At 42.6% G+C, this 19,134-nt stretch overlaps 1 protein-coding gene across 1 annotated transcript in view; it reads right to left on the bottom strand.

The window, feature by feature from the left end:
* The window catches only part of IDUA (alpha-L-iduronidase), a 616,851-nt gene that overhangs the window by 431,711 nt on the left and 166,006 nt on the right, over positions 1–19,134 (bottom strand). The window contains exon 3 of the mRNA XM_069626380.1: positions 17,352–17,434. Coding sequence (XP_069482481.1) covers positions 17,352–17,434 — 83 coding nt within the window. The remainder of the gene's footprint in view (positions 1–17,351; positions 17,435–19,134) is intronic.

Raw genomic sequence — 19,134 nt, 5'->3', positions numbered from 1 at the left:
GCAGACATAGAAAAGAACACACAGCATTAGGTGGATGTGCTGTTTGCTGAAGCAGAGAGAGTAATAGAGAAGGAGGTCAGAAGGAAAACATGGGAGAAGGGAGGCACGGGAGACGAAAAATGGTAGACGTTGGAGAGGATACAATTTAAACCAGACAATGGAGAAATGGACCAGGGGATGAAGACAGCACTGCGTCAGAGGATGAAGAGGAGGGGGAGGCAGTGAGTGATTGGAAGGATGAGCAATCGACGCCAGAGAAGGAAAGGAGGACGAGGTGGAAGCAGAGGAGAGGAGAACAAGAGCAGAAAAGAAGAACTGGTCAAGTATTCTCCGCAATTGCAAGGAGAAAGCGCAGAAAGGAGGGTCACGAACCAGGCCATATGCAACGCAGATGCCATTGTTGCAGAAGGGGAGAGGGGATGCACACTACGTACCATAGCAGACAATGGACCGAGATAACCTCATTTGCAGTTTGCCGTGCCTCATGGCAGGCGCTAGCAAATGGATATATGCACTCGAAAAAGACTGCAGGAATGACGCTAGCAATAGGGGATATGAAAAGTTTATTCACAGCAATAATAGGAGAGCAAGGAAACAAGATATTGGAGCAGGCAGGATACAAAGGGGTGAGACTAAACACAAACGCACACGACGGAGCACCATCCAATAACTGTCGGGCTCACGTGCAGAAGGTGTTGAGGAGCATGTACATCTATCCAGACAGCTCAGACTTAGGGGCTGTCATGGCATGTAAGATGAAGCTGGATGAAGACCCAGCGGAGTATGTAAAACAGGTCCAGGAGCTCTGGATGCAGGAAACGTGGAAAACATGGGATGAATACATACCGTTATTTTACCACATATTGCCAAATGACTGCCAGTTGATGTCCAGGCGTCTTTAGATAAAATAGTGGAAATGGAGACAAAGGGATAGCCAAAGATACAGGCAACTATAGTACGCTACTGTGAGAGGAAGCAGGAGAGCGAGAGATAGGCAGCAGAAAATAATGCAAAAGCAGAGAACAAGTTGGTTCAGAAGAAGCTTGCATGATATACAATGGAAGGAGCTATGCTCATACTCAACACTGCTGCAGTGTCTCTCGCCCAACGGAGGGGGGTTTCATAGTGGGAAACATGCTCCTGCCTGGGGGACATGTGCTGCCGCTGTCCGCCCTGCAATGGGGGGTACAACAGCAGGGGAGCTACCTACAAGGGGGACTGTACCAAGCAGGGGAGCAGTTACAAATGGGAAGAGAGTACCCGCAGCGAGGAGGAGGATATAGGGGAGTAGGATACTGGCTCACAGGCCCATGTTTCATATGTTGGAACATGGGGCACTTTGCCCATCCTTGTCCCTTTGAGCAGTGAGCAGCAGGCACAGGCCTAGCAAGTGATATAACAGCAAGGTCCCGATGGCAGCACTTCCAGCCCCAGCAGGTATTGTCCATACAAGAGCAAATGCAGCAGGGACAGCAGCTGCTTCCGCAAGTACAGATGTAAGTAGCAGCATGACAGATGAAGAACAGAGAAAAATCCCAGGGGTTGCCAGGAGCACCAGCCCAGACCCAAGTTAGTACGATGGTACTGGGACAGAATGTGGTACCCCACTACATCTTAGCTAGAGATATGGGGGAAATCCGCCCTTTCCCATTCCTGCCAAACGAAAACCCCAAATAGGAGAGCCCACAGGAGTGCATGTGTGGCCAGTCATAGCAGTAACTGAACACCCAGAAGAGGAACCCGAGGTAGCAGTGAAGATAGGACCAAGAGCATTTTCATTCTTGATAGACACAGGGGCCACCAAGTCATGTATAAAGGAGAGGGTGGTTTTCCATTGTCAAGTAGAGTAATGGACATGCAGGGCTGCCTTGGGACTACTGCCACAGTTACAATAACAACATATTGGCCTCTAACGATAGGAACGCACGTATAGTGATGCCCCTTCTGTACTCAAGGGATATCCCAATTAACATCGTGGGGAGGGATTTATTAAGCAAGCGGAGTGCAATAATATAATTTATGGAAAAGGGGATGGTGTGTTTGACACTGGGCATGTACTACGCCCAAGTGATGGCACTCCTGCTGGCAGCACATGCACACAGCACAATGCGAGGTCAGCCCTTGTACCCTGAGTTCTTCCTATATGGGGTTCAAGTACTGTTAGAATGGGTGCCAGGGATACAGGGGAAGTATTAGACTGGCATCAGACTTTTTATTTTGATCGCAATATCAGAACAAAGAAGCTATAGGCACCACCATAGTGTTGCAGCTTGAAGTAGCAGCGATCTGCACAGATATGGTGATATTATCTGTGGCAGATGACAATGACATACAGTGGCGTACAGTGCTGTGCATTGACCCAACATTGACGTTAACAGGGGTGACTGACTAACCGCTCTTCCCAGAGCAGGAAGAAGGAAAGATGGTGTTCCAAATACAAATCCCCTGTCCAGTAACAGTACTAGAAAATCTGGTACTACAACTGACACAGCTGGTGAAAAGGTACAACAGGTGCACACATGAGGACTTGAAGGTGCAAGAGAAATTGTGGGCCACAGGGCCCCATGATGCAGGGGTACTAAAGGGAATCAGAGCAGTAAAAATAAAGTTGAAAGAGGGAGCTCTGTTACCAAGGGCGAAACAATACCCACTATCACGGAAGGCAGACAAAGGACTCTACTCTTCGCGCATTATGGCAACAGGGCATAATACAGGCATCAACATCTCTGTGCAACAACATCTCCGTGCAACACCGTCATATAACCGATAAAGTCAAAGGGAGGGTCATGGAGATTCATACAGGATTTATGCCCCTTAAACAGCGTCGCAGAAGAAGAATTCCCACTTGTACCGAATCCTGCTACAATCTTATGCAACATTCCGACCAAGGCAAAATACTTCATGGTCATGGACCTGAAAAACGCCTTCTTCTCATCCCACTACACCCCGAATCCAGATGCCTTACAGCGTTCACATATCGGGGGACCCGATTTGAACATACTTGGCTCCCACAGGGGTACTGTGAATCACCAAGTATTTTCAACAGTGATTCAGATGGAGCTAAGCAACTTACAGACGTGCAGTACGGAGATCCAATACGTTGATGATTTACTAGTATGCAGTGAAAAGGAGTAGTAGTGCAGGGCAGACTTGGTGCATCTCTTAACATTGCTAGCAGAGAAGGGGTACAAAGTGGACAAGGAGAAGTTGCAATACTGTCAGGAGGAAGTGGTGTACATGGGGCAAATAATATCCATAGAAGGCCGTAAAATAAAACCAGAGAGAAGATAGGCAATACATATAACTATGCTAGGATTATGCAATTATTGCAGGGCGTGGGTGTTTGACTATTCCACCTATACTAAACCCCTATTAACAGATACTAAACCCCTATTACAGGAACTCAAGGAAGCGCAGAAAAGGGCAATACAGTGGACCTCGGAGATGAATGACAATTTTGCCGAACTCAAAGAGGCACTGGCCCACGCCCCAGTGTTGGCAACCCTGAGTTCTGCTGGATATATTTTGGGATTATATCCATTACTTTGTGGTATTTTTTTTATTACGGTGTTATTTTGTTGTAACTCGTTGCAGTATTTTTACAGTGGTGAGACTAATTTTAGAATACTGCCTACTAATTATTTTTACCAGGGTCACTCACCATAAACAGAAGTACTAGACTTGGAAAACTCTGGATGAATGATTTATGCTTCCTTGTGGTACCTTATGTACGATGCCACAGTACGCCCTTTTGGCTGAGTTTCACAATTGTAAAGCAGGCAACTTGAAATACCGCACATTCATTCAATCTCCTTAACAAAGCAGTTTACAGCAGTTACTTCACTTTGAGATATTTCTTATAGTGACCCATCTCTTCGTGCAGACCGAATGAAATGACTGACTTCAACAAAATGAACTAAGACTACAAGTGACTTCAGAATTGGTTAGTTTTATCGTAACAGATAAATACGCAATTTACACAGAGTGGCAGTTATGCCCACATGATATTTAAGCAGTGCAAATGCACTTCATTAGCTTTCAATACCTTGTCTGTGCCAAGTCTTGGCAAGAACTTGGCAAGAGAAATGCACTTGAGAAGAAAAAAAAAAGAAAGTTGCACAGCAATGGCATTCACATAAATGCAGAATTACATGCATGTTTAAAAATAGGCAATACTTGAAATGAAGTGACCTATTTACCTCTGACTAACTGACCAACCATCAACCCAGCAACTCCTCACTTAAACTGATATTTGCCCAGATATGTTGGTGATCTTTCTGACTCAGCTTAGGATGGGAATCTTCATCAGACTTCTCGCCAGTCCCACCCAGGGTCATTTAAATAAGGAGTCGCTCCAACATCAAACGGCCTCCAGCACAGAATTCCAGCTTCCTGCCAGCTCCCTGTCACGTCTCTCAGTGCCCAAAGATATCTGCCCTTCTCCCTCATTCAACACTATTTTTAAGAGATGTCTCTGTCAATCAAGGAAAACACCTCCCCTAGACCGGATCCACCCACATCATACAATTTCTTCTGTGTGTTTTCCTCATTGTGATAACTGCATTTCTGAAAAGAAAAATGAAACTTTTCTCTTGTGTTTCCTGCTTCACACAATGGCCTTTTTAGTACAAGGGATCTCGCCTTTTTCAGCTTACCACACACTCAGCCTGCACGCTTAATTTCCCATTTTTAAAGAGCGCCATGTCCAAATCCGCCTTCAGGATATTTCCACATACACCAATTTGCACTAAATGTTATTAAGGGATTCAGTTGCCTGTTACTGGGATTGGATTAGTATGTTAATTTATGTCTGTATTATATTTAGTCCAGCTCAGTCAACTGAAATATGAAATATCATCCTGAAATAACATGTAATTTTAAACATGTGCTCTGTGCATTGCCATTTTATTTAATTCTTCCTGAGACTCATACACTTGAATCCAGAAATGAATTTCACCCGGAGCCTCTATTGGAGTTCAAACCCACGCTAACATGTGCATGCTAAAATGATGAGCTGTTTGGGATGCTAACATAGAGAGTCTGTACAATTCAGAGCCCCAACAGCTACTACCCTACTCCTACACACCCTTCTTTTTTTTTTACTGCTGGGATATAACCCGAAATCACTGCAGGAAAAACAAACACAGATGTTCTACAACACATGTGCTTCTCCCAATTGGATCTTCTCTTATCAGTCAAAAATAAATAACACACAACTGGCAAAATCCATATATGAGAAACATTATGTATACATTTCTAGACTTAAGCAAAAGGATTATGAAAAAAAACAATATCTTCAAGAAAAAAAAGAGGGAAGTCTTTTTTATCTCTTGATCACCTTTATCTTTTTATCTCTTCTTCCTTTTAATAGTGATCTGTTCTTTTTATTTCTTTTTTGATTTTTTTTTAATCTTCTTTAGAATTGTTTTATCTTTTTATCTTTTGATCATCTTTTTATCTCTTTATTTATTGCGCGTTAGTTTAATTGAAAACAAACCTTAAGCAAATTACAAACATTGAAAGTCTAAAATCCTCCACAATTAAAATAAAGTGAAACATCAAATGGTCTCACCTGATTATGCTTTGAAATCTCTTTCACTTCTCAACCATTTTTGAAAAATTCCAAATGTCAAAAACAGCAGCACAGACCACAAGAGATTGAGCACCCATGATTATTGACCAAAACTGGTCTTCACTTATGTTAGACATAGAACTTGGAAATTAAAATGGCTGTACCCCTTAATATATAGGTCTACTAAAGCAGGACAGGACGTTAGAACATGTGTAGCAGTCTCTATCTCCAACTTACAACTTCTGCACAAAATATCACAAGGAACAGTAGCATACCAACAACTAGTGTTAGTGGTTTGCCTTTTAATTTAGAAATTATGTCACAGAGACTGTGATATGATTTATGGCACAGAGCGCAGAGTTTAAATGCACAGATTACTGTGCATTTTTATTTAAACTCTGCGCTCGGTGCACTGACAGTGTGCAGGCAGTCGTCAGAAGCTCCTGGGCTGGGCTAAATACATTGGGGTTGATTGATTGAATTATTTGCGCTAAAAAACAGGGATTTGTGCGTCATTCTGCCGGCAAATCCCTGTTTAACAAATGGGGATTTGCGGGCAGAATGGCGCACAAATCCCTGTTTTTCGGCGCAAATAATTCCATGAATCAGCCCCATTGTATCAATGTATGAGCCCAGCCTGGGTGCGGCCTCAAAGTCACGTGGAAAAGAGACTACAGCAGGATCACCCAACTCCACTCACAGACCCGGCTTCAATCCAAGGTAAGGCGTCATGCTGGGGTGCATAGCAGAGGGTGGGGGAGGAGGGTGCAGGCCTTCTGCAAGCCCCTTGTCTGCGGGACTGGGTGTTAGCAAGTGGCCGCCGGCTAGTAAGAAATATTTCTCCTGCCCGTTCGGGTGGGAGAAATATTAATTCCAGCCACTTGCTAGTACCCAGCTCCACAGTAATATGGCATGCTGGCAGATCGTCTTTCAAATATTCGTTCCTTCTCGTGATTCGCGAGAAGGAAGGAATATTTAAAATGCCCTCTGCAAGCAGGCTATGTTATTACTGCAGGCCTGGGTGCTCGGAAAGTGGCTGGAAATAATATTTCTCCTGCCCGAACAGGTGGGAGAAATATTATTTACTGCCACTTTCTAAGCACACAGCCTGCTACAGCAGGCCGTTTACATTTTCTTTCAGTCTCATGATTAAAGGGGCCACAAGCGCTTTAATGAAGAGACAAAGAATATTTAAAATGCCCTCTGCAAGCAGGCTAAGTTATTAGTGTGGGTCTGAGTGCTTAGAAAGTGGCAGTATGTAACATCTCTCCCGGCCGGATGAGTGGGAGAAATATTATTTATTGCCACGTCCAGGCGGGAGAGAGGTTATATACTGCCACTTTCTAAGCACCCAGACCCCGCACTAATAACACAGCCTGCTACAGAAGGCCTATTACATTGTCTTTCAGTCTCGTGATTAAAGGTGCCACAAGAGCTTTAATCACAAGACTGAAAGAATATTTAAAATGCCCTCTGCAAGCAAGTTATGTTGGTGGCCTAGGGTTACGAGATGTCCCAGTTTTCCCGGGACTGTCTCGGTATCTGGTGCTCTGTCCCCCTTTCTCAGGATTATGTTCCCATTGGAAGCTGCAGTGATCTCGGTTTGTTGTAGTAGGTCTTCATAGCTGCCAGGCAGGAATGCACAATCTTGCACAGAAGAAATGCTTCATTTTACAAGTTAAGATAGTGTTAGTTTGTAATAAATGAATTATAAATGTTTATAAAAGGAATATTTAAAGGCCCTCTGCAGCACCATGCTGTTATTAGTGCGGGGTCAGGGTGCTTAGAAAGTGGGTGGAAATAATTACCACTTTTTAAGCAGACCGGCATGAACTAATAACAGCATTGTGCTGTAGAAGGCCTTTAAATAGTCCTTCAGTCTCGTGATTAAGGTGCCATGAGCACTTTAATCACAAGAATGAAAGCCAGTATTCCAGTGAAACCTGATCCATTTTGGAACGTCTTTGTATGGCAGATAATTGCAGTTTTATGCTATCCATCGAGATAATCTGATATAAGACTGTGACATGCCAACATCCTGGGACCAGTTTCAAAAATAGTAACTAGCATATGATGAAATCACAGGAGATGCTGCATTAGTTTTACCCAATGAAATGACAAAGAAATAATCTGGGGGTTAACAGCCGCCAATTATCACTAAAACGCCAGTCAGCAGGAAGCTGAAACAATAATAAATGAAAAGCTATACATTCTATATAAATCCTATGTTGGCAAGTGCCTGCTGTGGAGGAACCTGTGTGAAAAGGCAATGAGGTGATAACCCCAAGGGAAGTGACGGCCGGAAGGGCTCCTGCAAATGCAGCTTGTAAGGCATTAAGCCCCAGGACAAAGTATATAAAGAGAAATAGATTGCTATGTTATTATATAAAACTGCAAACTGGCAACATAGTTGCTTGGGACATCCCTGAGGGTCATGGACCTTATCAACTGAAAAAGTTGAAAGGCCCCAACGCTGTCCCTGATTGCAGAGCTTGCTCTTAAGTGTAGCCCATCTTTTTAAACAAAAAAAAAATAATCTTTTGTGTTTGATGCCATGGCAGCGCTTTACAAGAATGGAACAATATTTGAAAGGCCTTTTGCAAGCAGGCTGTGTTATGGAGCTGTAACTTGTAGTCTTATATTCAGGGTGTTGCAAATATTCCTCCAAAGATGTTTGCTTTGAGTGATTTGTGTTCTTTGCAAATAAACAACCATTTTGTGGTTCTTGAAACACAAAACAAATATGTGTACTAATTAGAGGTTGCAAGGTATGTGGCAAGTTGCTTAAATTGCTGGCAAATTGTGGCTTAACTGCTTAACCAAACAGTGTGATCCTGGGCAAATCATTTGACCCAACCCAACCACACTAGTGTGCTGGCAAGAACAGAAATGGGCATTATTTATTCTTCGGCAGTTTTGTTGGCCTAATGGGCATACATTGCACAATTTGATGCTAACTTGCCACTCAATACTTCCCACAATGATGTGGAGTCGCAAAATGCGGTGCCTGTGTGCCATAGGTTTGGAGAAGAGATGTACAACCTCTTGGGCACCCTGATTATTTTTCTGTTGGCTTTTATGTGTCTGTGATGGCACTCCCTTTTTAGATCATTAATTTTGATCTTTTAAATCATCTCAGTGTTTGCTGGCTTGCAATAAGCCAGAGCACAAATGGATGATTACATGTTAACTTGCTGGGCCCATTTGTCTCGCAGATGAGACTTTATGGCACGAGTAACTGGTAGGTGCTGCATCAGGGCCTCACTGACCTGGACAGACCAAGAGACTGGCATCTGGCATTTGGATCTGCAGAAAAAGATAACTAATGTCCCCAATTTGTCATAAATCTGTCTTCATCTTGGGGAGTTGCTTGTGGCTGTTTTATGCCAAACACTAGCTAAATGAAACTTGATAATAAAAATGACACATGCACAATTACATCTTTATTGATGTCTTGTTGACAATTTGATGGACACTGCACTATGCACCACTGACTGCTGCATGGCCCAGCTGCACAGAGCCTTGAAATGAAAAAAAAATTCAGAGCTTTTTTAATCAGATCTATTTATGTGGTGCCTTCATGCAGTGAACCTTTACATTTTACAGACACTCATTGCACTAATGTATTACTTCAGAGGTACATAGACATGCTGTATTCTTGCTAATTGCATATCTTCGGGTAAAACTAACTTCGGTTGACATTTAAAATAGGAGTACAAAATTGCTAATCAAATGAGTATATTTGCTAATCAAAAATAGTTTAATTAGCAAATTCTGCTAATCAGACCTCTGTTGTTCTCCGAAATGCCAATAAAAAATAAATGTTTTTAAAAAAAGAAAATCTTAGAATACTATAACAAATATCGCCACTCTGCAATTCCTGATTTCCTCACGTACAAAAGGAGGAGGCGCGGGTTTGTTTTGCTGCTATGTTGATTTTTCCAAGAAGTGGGACATTGACCCACAATTGCTCTACTTTATTGACTCTTTGTACACTAATTCCTCAGTGACTATACGCCTCAGTTCTGATGGGTACCAATCAGAATACACATCTGTGAATCGAGGATTAAAGCAGGGATGGGTCCTGGGCTCAATACTGTACAAAGCTTTCATTGGTGATATGGATGTTTTTTTGCATACCATATGAAATTTCCCACCGAAAATAAATGGAGTTATGATCACTAGCATGTCCTATGCGGATGATATTATCATCTTCGATCAGACTTTCATCGGCTTGCAGCGATCATTAACAGCATTAGTAGACTACACTAGGGGAAATGAAATGGTCATTAACTTATCAAAAACTGGTACAATGTCGTTGGGTTGTAGATGTACAGTTATCTAAAACCACAAATGGCACTTGTATAATACAGCTTTGAAGAATGTACAAGAATTTATTTATTTGGGGTTTCCAGTAATAATCAAGTCAACCTGCTTATATTATGCAGATTTTGTGAGGGGTGCAATATTGCTGGATTTATAGAAATTTACAAAGCAAGTATGGTCCCAGCAATATTATATGCAATTGAGGTATTATCCATGGAACAGATCAAATGGCTGGGAAAATTGGAAGCAAAGATGTTGCGATCCATAATAAATACCCCGAAAACCGTCTCGGTTGAAGCCATGAGGCTTGAGTACTGTCTCCCATCACTACACTCGCTCTGGTGTGTTAGGAGAGTAATGCTATGTGCAAGGTTAGGAGAGTCAGACCGTAGCTATAACACACTCCTACAGCTGTTGGTTAAAGGTACGTCCCCTTATTTGAATCCATTTATAGCCTATCTGAAGAGTTTTATGGCCAAACATCTGTCAATTTTGGGTCTTGATCAGGACTGTTTACAAACTTGTCCGGATTATGAAAAAACTATTAAACTAAAGACTCAACAACGGGACCTGATTACCAACATTGAGAAACTTTACCAATGCAAAAGATATAGAGAATAGTATTACTGAAGTTTCAAAGGTAATTCCCCACATAATTACTTAATTAAAAGTAGTAGCTATGAGTTAAAGTGTTATATTCTGCACCTTTGTTTTAATATACTCCCCATTAAAGATCTCACATCACAACTGGATAATTTTGGTGTTGGACTGCATTGCCCCTAACAAAACCTTTTAATCACTTAAAAAAGGAAAAACAGGAAACTGGAGAAAGAACAATTTACATATTAGCAAATTCGCCTACCATCAAAAGTTACGCCTTTACAGGGCTGAAGTGCTCAAAGCAACAAAAGCACATTATTCAAATGCATTGATTCGGCACATCTAACTGAAAGGGAAATGTCTAAGATCATCAGAGAATTCAAAAACCCTTCCCCTACACAAGAGCTCTGTGGCCAGATTGCTACATATTTTAACCAAAAGATCCTAGAAATCCAGGATCACCTTGACAGTAAAGGACACTCCTACCCACGCACACTTGAGATCCCACCAATACCTCCCACTACCTCCTCGCTATTGTCTGAAGATGGTGCAACAACAGCTTAGATCCCGATGTTTATTGGACTGAAATAGGGTTGCAACCTTGCTGCGACACTTTTTAATCTCTACCTTAGTGATTTAGACTTGCAATGGGCATACCCTGAGATGTGCGCTGTTAGATTAGGGAAGACCCGCCTGCATTGGCTCGCTTTTGCAGACGATGTCATCCTTTTTGATGCTACCTTGTATGGCCTCCAGAAGAAACGATACTCTTTTGCAAAGTTCGCTACTACTCATAATCTAAGGCCACATGTTGAGAAAACTAAGATGTTGACCTTTATGGCGGGGAAAAAAACTAGACGTTTTACCTGGACGAGTGAAGATGTTCCAATTGAGTTATGTTCTACCATGACTTATCTTGGATACACTCAGCCATCTCTTGTCCCTTAAATATTGGTCAAACATATTTAATGAAAAAGTACGACCTCTCTTCACAAATGAGGGCGATTTTTAACAAATTTTGCAAATATTCAATCTTGCCTTTAATTAAAGAAAGTGGAGATGGTGACCTTATACAGTACTGATATGTGCTTATGTGACATTCATGAGTGTGTAAATATTCTCCAAGGTCATCTGATGAAATCTGCCTTGCATCTGGCTTTGTCCATTTCCAACATCGTGATTCGCCACGAATTTGGATTCCTATATTTATCAAGCCGTTTAAAATGGAGGTCGCTTTGCACTTACGCAAAGTTCCTAGAACCCCCAAAGAATTAATGATATCTTGATCTCAACATTATGGCCTCACAAAATGGCCCGCAATCTTTGATAATCTTTATTAACCAAATGAACTACATACTTTTGGATTTGAGTGTCACACCATTAGACCTAACTTTGCGCCCAGGTTTTATAAAAAAATACGTATAACAATTATATGATCTCTTTTCCTTGTCGCGCAACTAGAACCATGTACATGCAATTCAATTCAAATTAAATCAGCTTCATACCCGGGAGAGCGTGTCCCACTGGTCAGTTGAAAAGGGAGGTAACCCTATCACCACATGAAGGTTCCCGAATTTCAATTGGCCCGTGGAATCTCTTAAACATCTAATTCTGGAATGTGCACATTTTAAGGGTCCTCGTACTGTCCATCTGATCGAGTTTGTGAATCCAGCCTTTGTGGATTCCTCTATTTATGGGCCAGAATGATGTTGGGAATACACAAACCATTGATTTTTACTCTTGTTCAGTTGCTTAGAATCACAGAACTGAATTAAATAATGTTGATGAGAAATGCGTGTAACCACTGGAATGATGCCATTGATGCTTTTCTGTACTTAAGATTTATGGGTGACTACTTGTAGATTATGGCAATCCATGAATTGTCCAGAAATTCTAAATGTGCACTCCTCAGCAGAAGGAGATCTTTTACTTTTTGTACTTCTACTGTTTTGATAGCTAGTGCCCTTAATGAATTGTTTTTATTTGTATAGTCTTTATTTCTTTTTCACAACTTGCATGCTTGCACAATTGTATTTTGCACAGTGAGAGAGCATATCTGATCATGGATTCAAATAATTTGTATTGAAATAATTGATAGTTAATCAATGCCCATGCTAGCTTCTTTGTGGGGTTCATGTTCCACTAGTGACCCACTGTTCTTGGCAATTTCCTACGGAATGCTGCGTTTGACATTTTCACATTTGTATCTGGATGTTTTTGAATATGTGTCTTGTTTTGTATGATACTGATACTGTTTTACGATTGTCTTTTCGCATTCTGTATGTTTTGCTTGTAATGTATTAACTGTTGTTTCTTGTAAAGCGCTTTGGCTTAAAGAGTTATATAAAATTTAATAAATACAAATACAAATACAGAGGACCTACAAGTTACCATTGACTCATGCAACCCATCAGGATCTCCTGAGTATCCAAATACCCCCTAATCTTTACAAACCAAATATGAAATCTCCAGACATATAGCCTATCTTCCTATCCGTCCTTAATGACTTCATCAGCAACTGAAGAGTCCCACCTCAGTTGAAATCGGCATACATCAGACCTTTCCTCAATAAAGCCCTGGGCAAACCCATGTAGATCACAGGTCTACCGAAGTATGCTGAATGTGAAACAAAAAGCCAACGCGCGTTTCCACCGTAGTTTTTATCAAGGCAGAGGAAGTGGTTGGTCCTGAGAAGGAAGGAGCGCCTGAGGAACCTCCCAGTAGTTGTGGGCGGTGGGCTAGATAAGCCAATCTGAGGATGAGGGTGAAGTGTTCCGTGGTTGACCTTTTGTTTCACCTTCAACTAGCTAACTTCGCTAGACCTGTGATCTATGTGTCCTACCACATTAAACCCTCTTTTGATGAAAATGAGTCAGACTTGCTAAGACTTCTCGCCCATCTTCTTAGCCCATCCTCTTCCTTTGCTCTTGACTCTTAGATCAAGGGCGTCTCTCGCCCGGGCTTCTGAAGCGAAGGGCAGATGAAGAAAAGGGCAGATGAAGAAAAGGGCAGATGAAGAAAAGGGCAGATGAAGAAAAGGGCAGATGAAGAAAAGGGCAGATGAAGAAAAGGGCAGATGAAGAAAAGGGCAGATGAAGAAAAGGGCAGATGAAGAAAAGGGCAGATGAAGAAAAGGGCAGATGAAGAAAAGGGCAGATGAAGAAAAGGGCAGATGAAGAAAAGGGCAGATGAAGAAAAGGGCAGATGAAGAAAAGGGCAGATGAAGAAAAGGGCAGATGAAGAAAAGGGCAGATGAAGAAAAGGGCAGATGAAGAAAAGGGCAGATGAAGAAAAGGGCAGATGAAGAAAAGGGCAGATGAAGAAAAGGGCAGATGAAGAAAAGGGCAGATGAAGAAAAGGGCAGATGAAGAAAAGGGCAGATGAAGAAAAGGGCAGATGAAGAAAAGGGCAGATGAAGAAAAGGGCAGATGAAGAAAAGGGCAGATGAAGAAAAGGGCCATTCCTGTTTGGACTTGTTAGGACCCATGGCCCGAACCCCTGCTCAGACAGCAGGTAAGCATGTACCAACATGTGTTTACTCCCTCTGTCCCCACAGGCCATCCCCAACCCCTCTGGTCCTCCTGTGATGTTCCCTTGTGATCCCCACTTCTCGCACACAGGTGTTGCTTGTTTTGCTTGATTCTTCTACCCTGCTCCCCCTCCCCCACCTCAGCCTACTACTGCATGAGTCTGTCCCAATACATTCTCGTTTCACCATCACTGTCTTGTGGCCAATGCTGGTTTTGACTTTTATGGACTTCATTGATTCATGGTCTGTCACAATTTAAACATATCACACCATCATTATGTACTCTTCACTGGCTACCCACCAAAAAAAGTGTTCATTACAAAACCTTCTGCATAGTCCATCGTTCATACCACAGAGTGGGCCGTTCCTCCTTAAGAGCAAGTTTCAAGACTACAATCCTTCCCGAATACTCCAGTCCAGCAATGATGCACTAGTGCTAGTCCCCAACTTCAACAGGAGACAGCAAGGAGGATCCTCTTTTTCAGTTCTAGCCACAAAACTGTGGAACAACCTACCCAAACCTCTCAACCTGGAAGAGAATCACCTGACTGTCGGGAAACTGCTCAAGACTTGACTTTTAACCAACCACTTAAGAATGAAATGAAAAGTAGTAGCAATTGACTAAACACTGTGCACCAGCACCTTTTGGGCTAATTAACAATAAGCATTTTTTTTAAAAAACTGTTGGCACTACCCATTGTAGGAAACCAAGCTGTCTCATGGAAACTCTCCCAGTGGCACTTGTCTGTACCTTCAATGTCAGTGAATTCTACCACCAAGAGCAATGAAGTGATAATACAATTGCCCCCTCCACTCCAGCCCCCTAATTCCTGAACTAACTTCTCACTACAAAAATCTTGCATACTTACACCTCCCATACTGCTACATACCTCAGTCTAGTTTACCTAATAGATTCAGACTCCATCCATCTTCTCCCAACAACCATACTGTTAATTTTTGCACTACACAATTCGGGGATGCCCATATATTCAAACAGCCCAGTCAGTACCAAGCACAAAACTTTTTTTATATTGACACACAGGTAACAAGTACTTCCAACCTGCATTCATCAAGCCAAACGTTTCTGCATCTGCCTTCCCGCTATCCGACTAACACAACCTGCCCTCCTTTCTTACAGTGCCATGCGCAGCGGAGCCAACATTATTGGCAAAAGAGCACTGTATAAGACCACTTTACATTACATCACATAACATCAATGGCAGCTGTTGGACGATGGGCAAATGGAGCATGCCAAACAGAGGGTGGAACGGGAGAAGGCAGATGTGAAGAATATAGTTGCCAGCATACTTCTTGTGAAAGATGAACTCGCACTGACTAATGACAACATTGTGTTAAAAGGCAGCAAGATGGTCCCATGTCACTACAACAAGTGATTGACCTTGCATGGGCGGGGGTACTGTGGGATCTTATCATCCAAGAGAATGTATAGACAAAAAGAAAGAAACGCTCCAGAAGTGCTCCACACGTTGCATGGTGAGACGTACCACCTATCCAGAACCCTTACACATGACACCTCTTCCACAGTCAATCTGGGATGAAGACGCAATGGATTTCTTTGGCCCCATAAATGGCAGACGTAGTGATGGACAAATACTCCTGATTTCCAGAAACATAGATTGTGTCATCCACAGCTGGCTCCAATGTCACACCTACGTTGTATAGAATATTCACGTCATATGGGGTATCACGAATTGTTAAGTCTGACAAAGGTTCCCTGTTCACAAACCAGGACATCAAGAACTTTAAAGAATATTTGGGCTTAAGGCATCGAAGAATCACCACATTATGGGCTCTTGCAAAGGTAGAGCAATTCATGGGCAACATCAAGAGAATTCATCAATTGTCAATCTAGGTGGTCGTCCATTAGAGTGAATGATTTATCAATTGCTGAGAGACTTCACGAATACCCCTCACAGTACTACAGTAAAGTGTCTTTCAAACGTCATGTTTGGACAGACCGTTAGGATGTGGTTATCTCACGTGATTACCTTGGCAGATCAATATACATAGAATAAAGCAGTACATGATCGGGACTCTCCTGCTAAGGGCAAGATGAAAACACATGATGATAAATGAAGGAAGGCACAGGAATAAGTCATACAAGTGGGAGATGTGGTAGTGGCAAGATCTGGGAGAGGCAAGGCTGCTAGTCCTTTTCATCCTGCCCCTCTCAAAATAATGGAAATGAAAGGATCTATGCAGTCAACACATGCATTTCAAGTGGTGCGCAAGTGCTTTGTTGAAATCACCAACATGGGAAGAATCTACTTTGAGTTATGTGATGAATCAAGGGATTCAGTCACTTCGCCCAAGGGGGGAGCCCCTTCCTGTGAGGCTAGGAAGCCGCCTATGAAACATTCCAAGGGTCGTGGTAAGTGAGACCTCACAGGGAGAGAGACTCCTCTCTTGGGGATAAGGACTCCCTTTCCAATGAGGAACTGCCTTGAATGGCAAGATTATAAGAAGAGCAAGAGTCAAACAAAGACTCAGCCTACTTGTTTCAGTGAGAAGATACATAACAACAGGAAAGAGGGTTGTTCCAAGTACAGATTTGTTTGTCCTAAAGAAGAAAGAAGGTTTGTGAAGCCCAAAATATAATCAGAGACTCAATCAAGTATCAGAGGAAGGCTAGAGAGGAATCTAAAGAGTCAAGGCAACCAAAATACAAAGGTATGGAAAAGCCCCTTGAAAGAACTGAAGAACTTATTACGACAGATAGAAACAGACTACCTGAAGATCCTATATTGATGAGAACTTTGTGCTGAAAAGCAATCCCGGAGAAGGGAGTCATTCACCTGTTCTTTAGTTGTTTAGTATTAGTGGTAGGGTCAGAGCAGCTTAGGGTGGACGGGGGACAGACTTTGGAGAATAGCACCCTAATGTAGTTATGTTAGGTAGAAAAACCCTTAGGGTACAGAAAGTTAGGCATTTAATTTATTATTTCCAGTAAACCTTTTTAAAATGGAAACTATTGGTCCGTCTCCTCCTTCTGACCTAGCACAGTCATTATGAGTCTGATGCTTTGAACTTAGCAAACAGTGCGATGACTGACGAGAACTGATTGACTCAATTAAAAAGAGATTATATGATGATCGACAGGCAAGTACGAAGGAGGAAGGGAACAATGGCGATAAATGAGGAAAATTGACACAGCTGCTTTTCAAGTTGAGTAGCAATTCATAAAGTCTGAAATTAAATACAGATCTCTGTATAAAATCCACCATGATTTATCTTTAAAAGTGATTCAATTATCTATAAATAACTGTAACGTATTGTTCTGTGGTTAAACAAATCAAAGCCTACCTGGTATTAGTCCATTTTCCTTGAGAAGATTCATAAAAGCATCCAGGTTGGTAAAATTGTATTTAGGTTTTCCTTCATCTAATCTATAAAATAATAATATGTAATTAAGCAAATTATCAAAAAAACGAAATGAACAAACACTTCATAGCTATTGATATTGATATTTTATTTTTATCGTGCTCATACACAGGTGTTTCAGAGCGCAGCGAGGCAAGTGAGGGGAACAAGGGAGAACAAAAACAAACGATCTTACTAGGCCCAATTACACTGAGAAAGCACAAGTGCATTGGAGAGGCAGAGGGGACAGAGCAAAAGGGGGGTGGAAAATGCTGAGCAAGAATTAAAATAAGTAAATAAAACATGAATAAACAAAAAAATAAATAACAAAAAGCAAAAAAGCAATAAAACAGTGGAAGTGCAGCCAGCAAGTGGCAAGTGCTAGGAAGTGCTAAAGGCAAAAGACAGGGTGTGTCTGAATAAGTGCAGCAAAAGAATGGTGGGGGACTGTAGGGTTACAGATACAGACCCCAGTGCAAGGGATTGCCCAGAGGCAGTGCGGGTGGGTGGCAGGGTGAGCAGGTACCTGGGCCCTAAAGACAGAGTGAGACCAGGTGCACGTTGCCAAGACAGAACAGATCAACGGAGGAGAGGAAGAGAGAAGGCAGAAGCAAAGAGGAAGGTCTTTAGATGCTTCCGGAACCAGAGATGGTTCTCCTCAAGTTTCAGAGTGGCAGGGAGGCCCCAGCCAAAGACAGATCTACACCCAGCTCGGTTCTTAGAAAAACGACTGACCCTGAGGGAGTTAGAGGTGGAGGAGCAAAGGGCTCGGGAGGGAAGGTATTTACAGAGACAGATGAAGGTATTTTGGGCCCAGGCCCCAGAAAGCCTTGTGGACAATGCAAAGGGTCTTGAATTTAATTCTTGAGGCCACTGGGAGCCAGTGAAGAGATTTCAGGGCTGGAGCGATACAATCCCAGGGCTTGAGGCCAAGGACAAGTCTTGCCGTCTTGTTCTGGGTAAGTTGCAAAGCGGCGGAGAGTAGAAGCAGGTAGATTTAGAAAAAGCCTGTTGAAATAGTCCAACCTTGAAAGAACCAGGGCTCGGGAGACAGTGAGCTTCTGGGGGAAGGAGAGGAAAGGCAGAATACCTCTGAGGAGGTGCAATAGGAAGTTTGACTTTTTTAAGACATCTGAGATATGGGCAGTGAAGGAAAGCGTGGAGCAACAGATTACCCCAAGGTTCTTGGCCTTGCAGGTGGGGGTAGGAGGAGGGCCAAGGGAAGCCGGCCAGGGAGTGACAGGAAAGGAGGGTGAAGGTATGCCAATGAGGAGGATCTCGTCTTGCTGGCATTCATGCAGAGATCGTTGGCGGCACATCAATCCTGTATGGCAGATAGGCAGTCAGAGATAGGAGAAGAGGTGGCCAAGGGAAGCCTGAAGATGATTTGATTGTCGTCAGCATAACACTGGAAATTTGAGCAGAAAATGGCACTGCAGTGGGCGAGAGTTGCCAAGTATTGGTTAAAGAGCCAGGGTGTGAGGTTGGAACCCTGGGGAACACCGCAGGTAGAGCGTGTGCTAGAGGAAAGGAAGGACCCAAGTTGGACCTCGGAGGGTCGATCAGAGAGGAAAGAGGTCAGCCAGGCCAAAGGAGAGATCGAGTAGGATGAGGACAGAGGGGATGTTAGAGTCAAGATTGGAGAGCAAATCATCACAGATGTTCAGGAGAACAGTTTCGTGCTTCTGGCCGCTCTAAAGCCAGACTGATGGTCGTGGAGAAAGCC

Source organism: Ambystoma mexicanum, chromosome 6p (assembly GCF_040938575.1).
Source record: "Ambystoma mexicanum isolate Mex_15411 chromosome 6p, UKY_AmexF1_1, whole genome shotgun sequence".
Taxonomy (NCBI): Eukaryota; Metazoa; Chordata; class Amphibia; order Caudata; family Ambystomatidae; genus Ambystoma; species Ambystoma mexicanum.
This window is presented reverse-complemented; position numbering and strand designations above follow the sequence as displayed.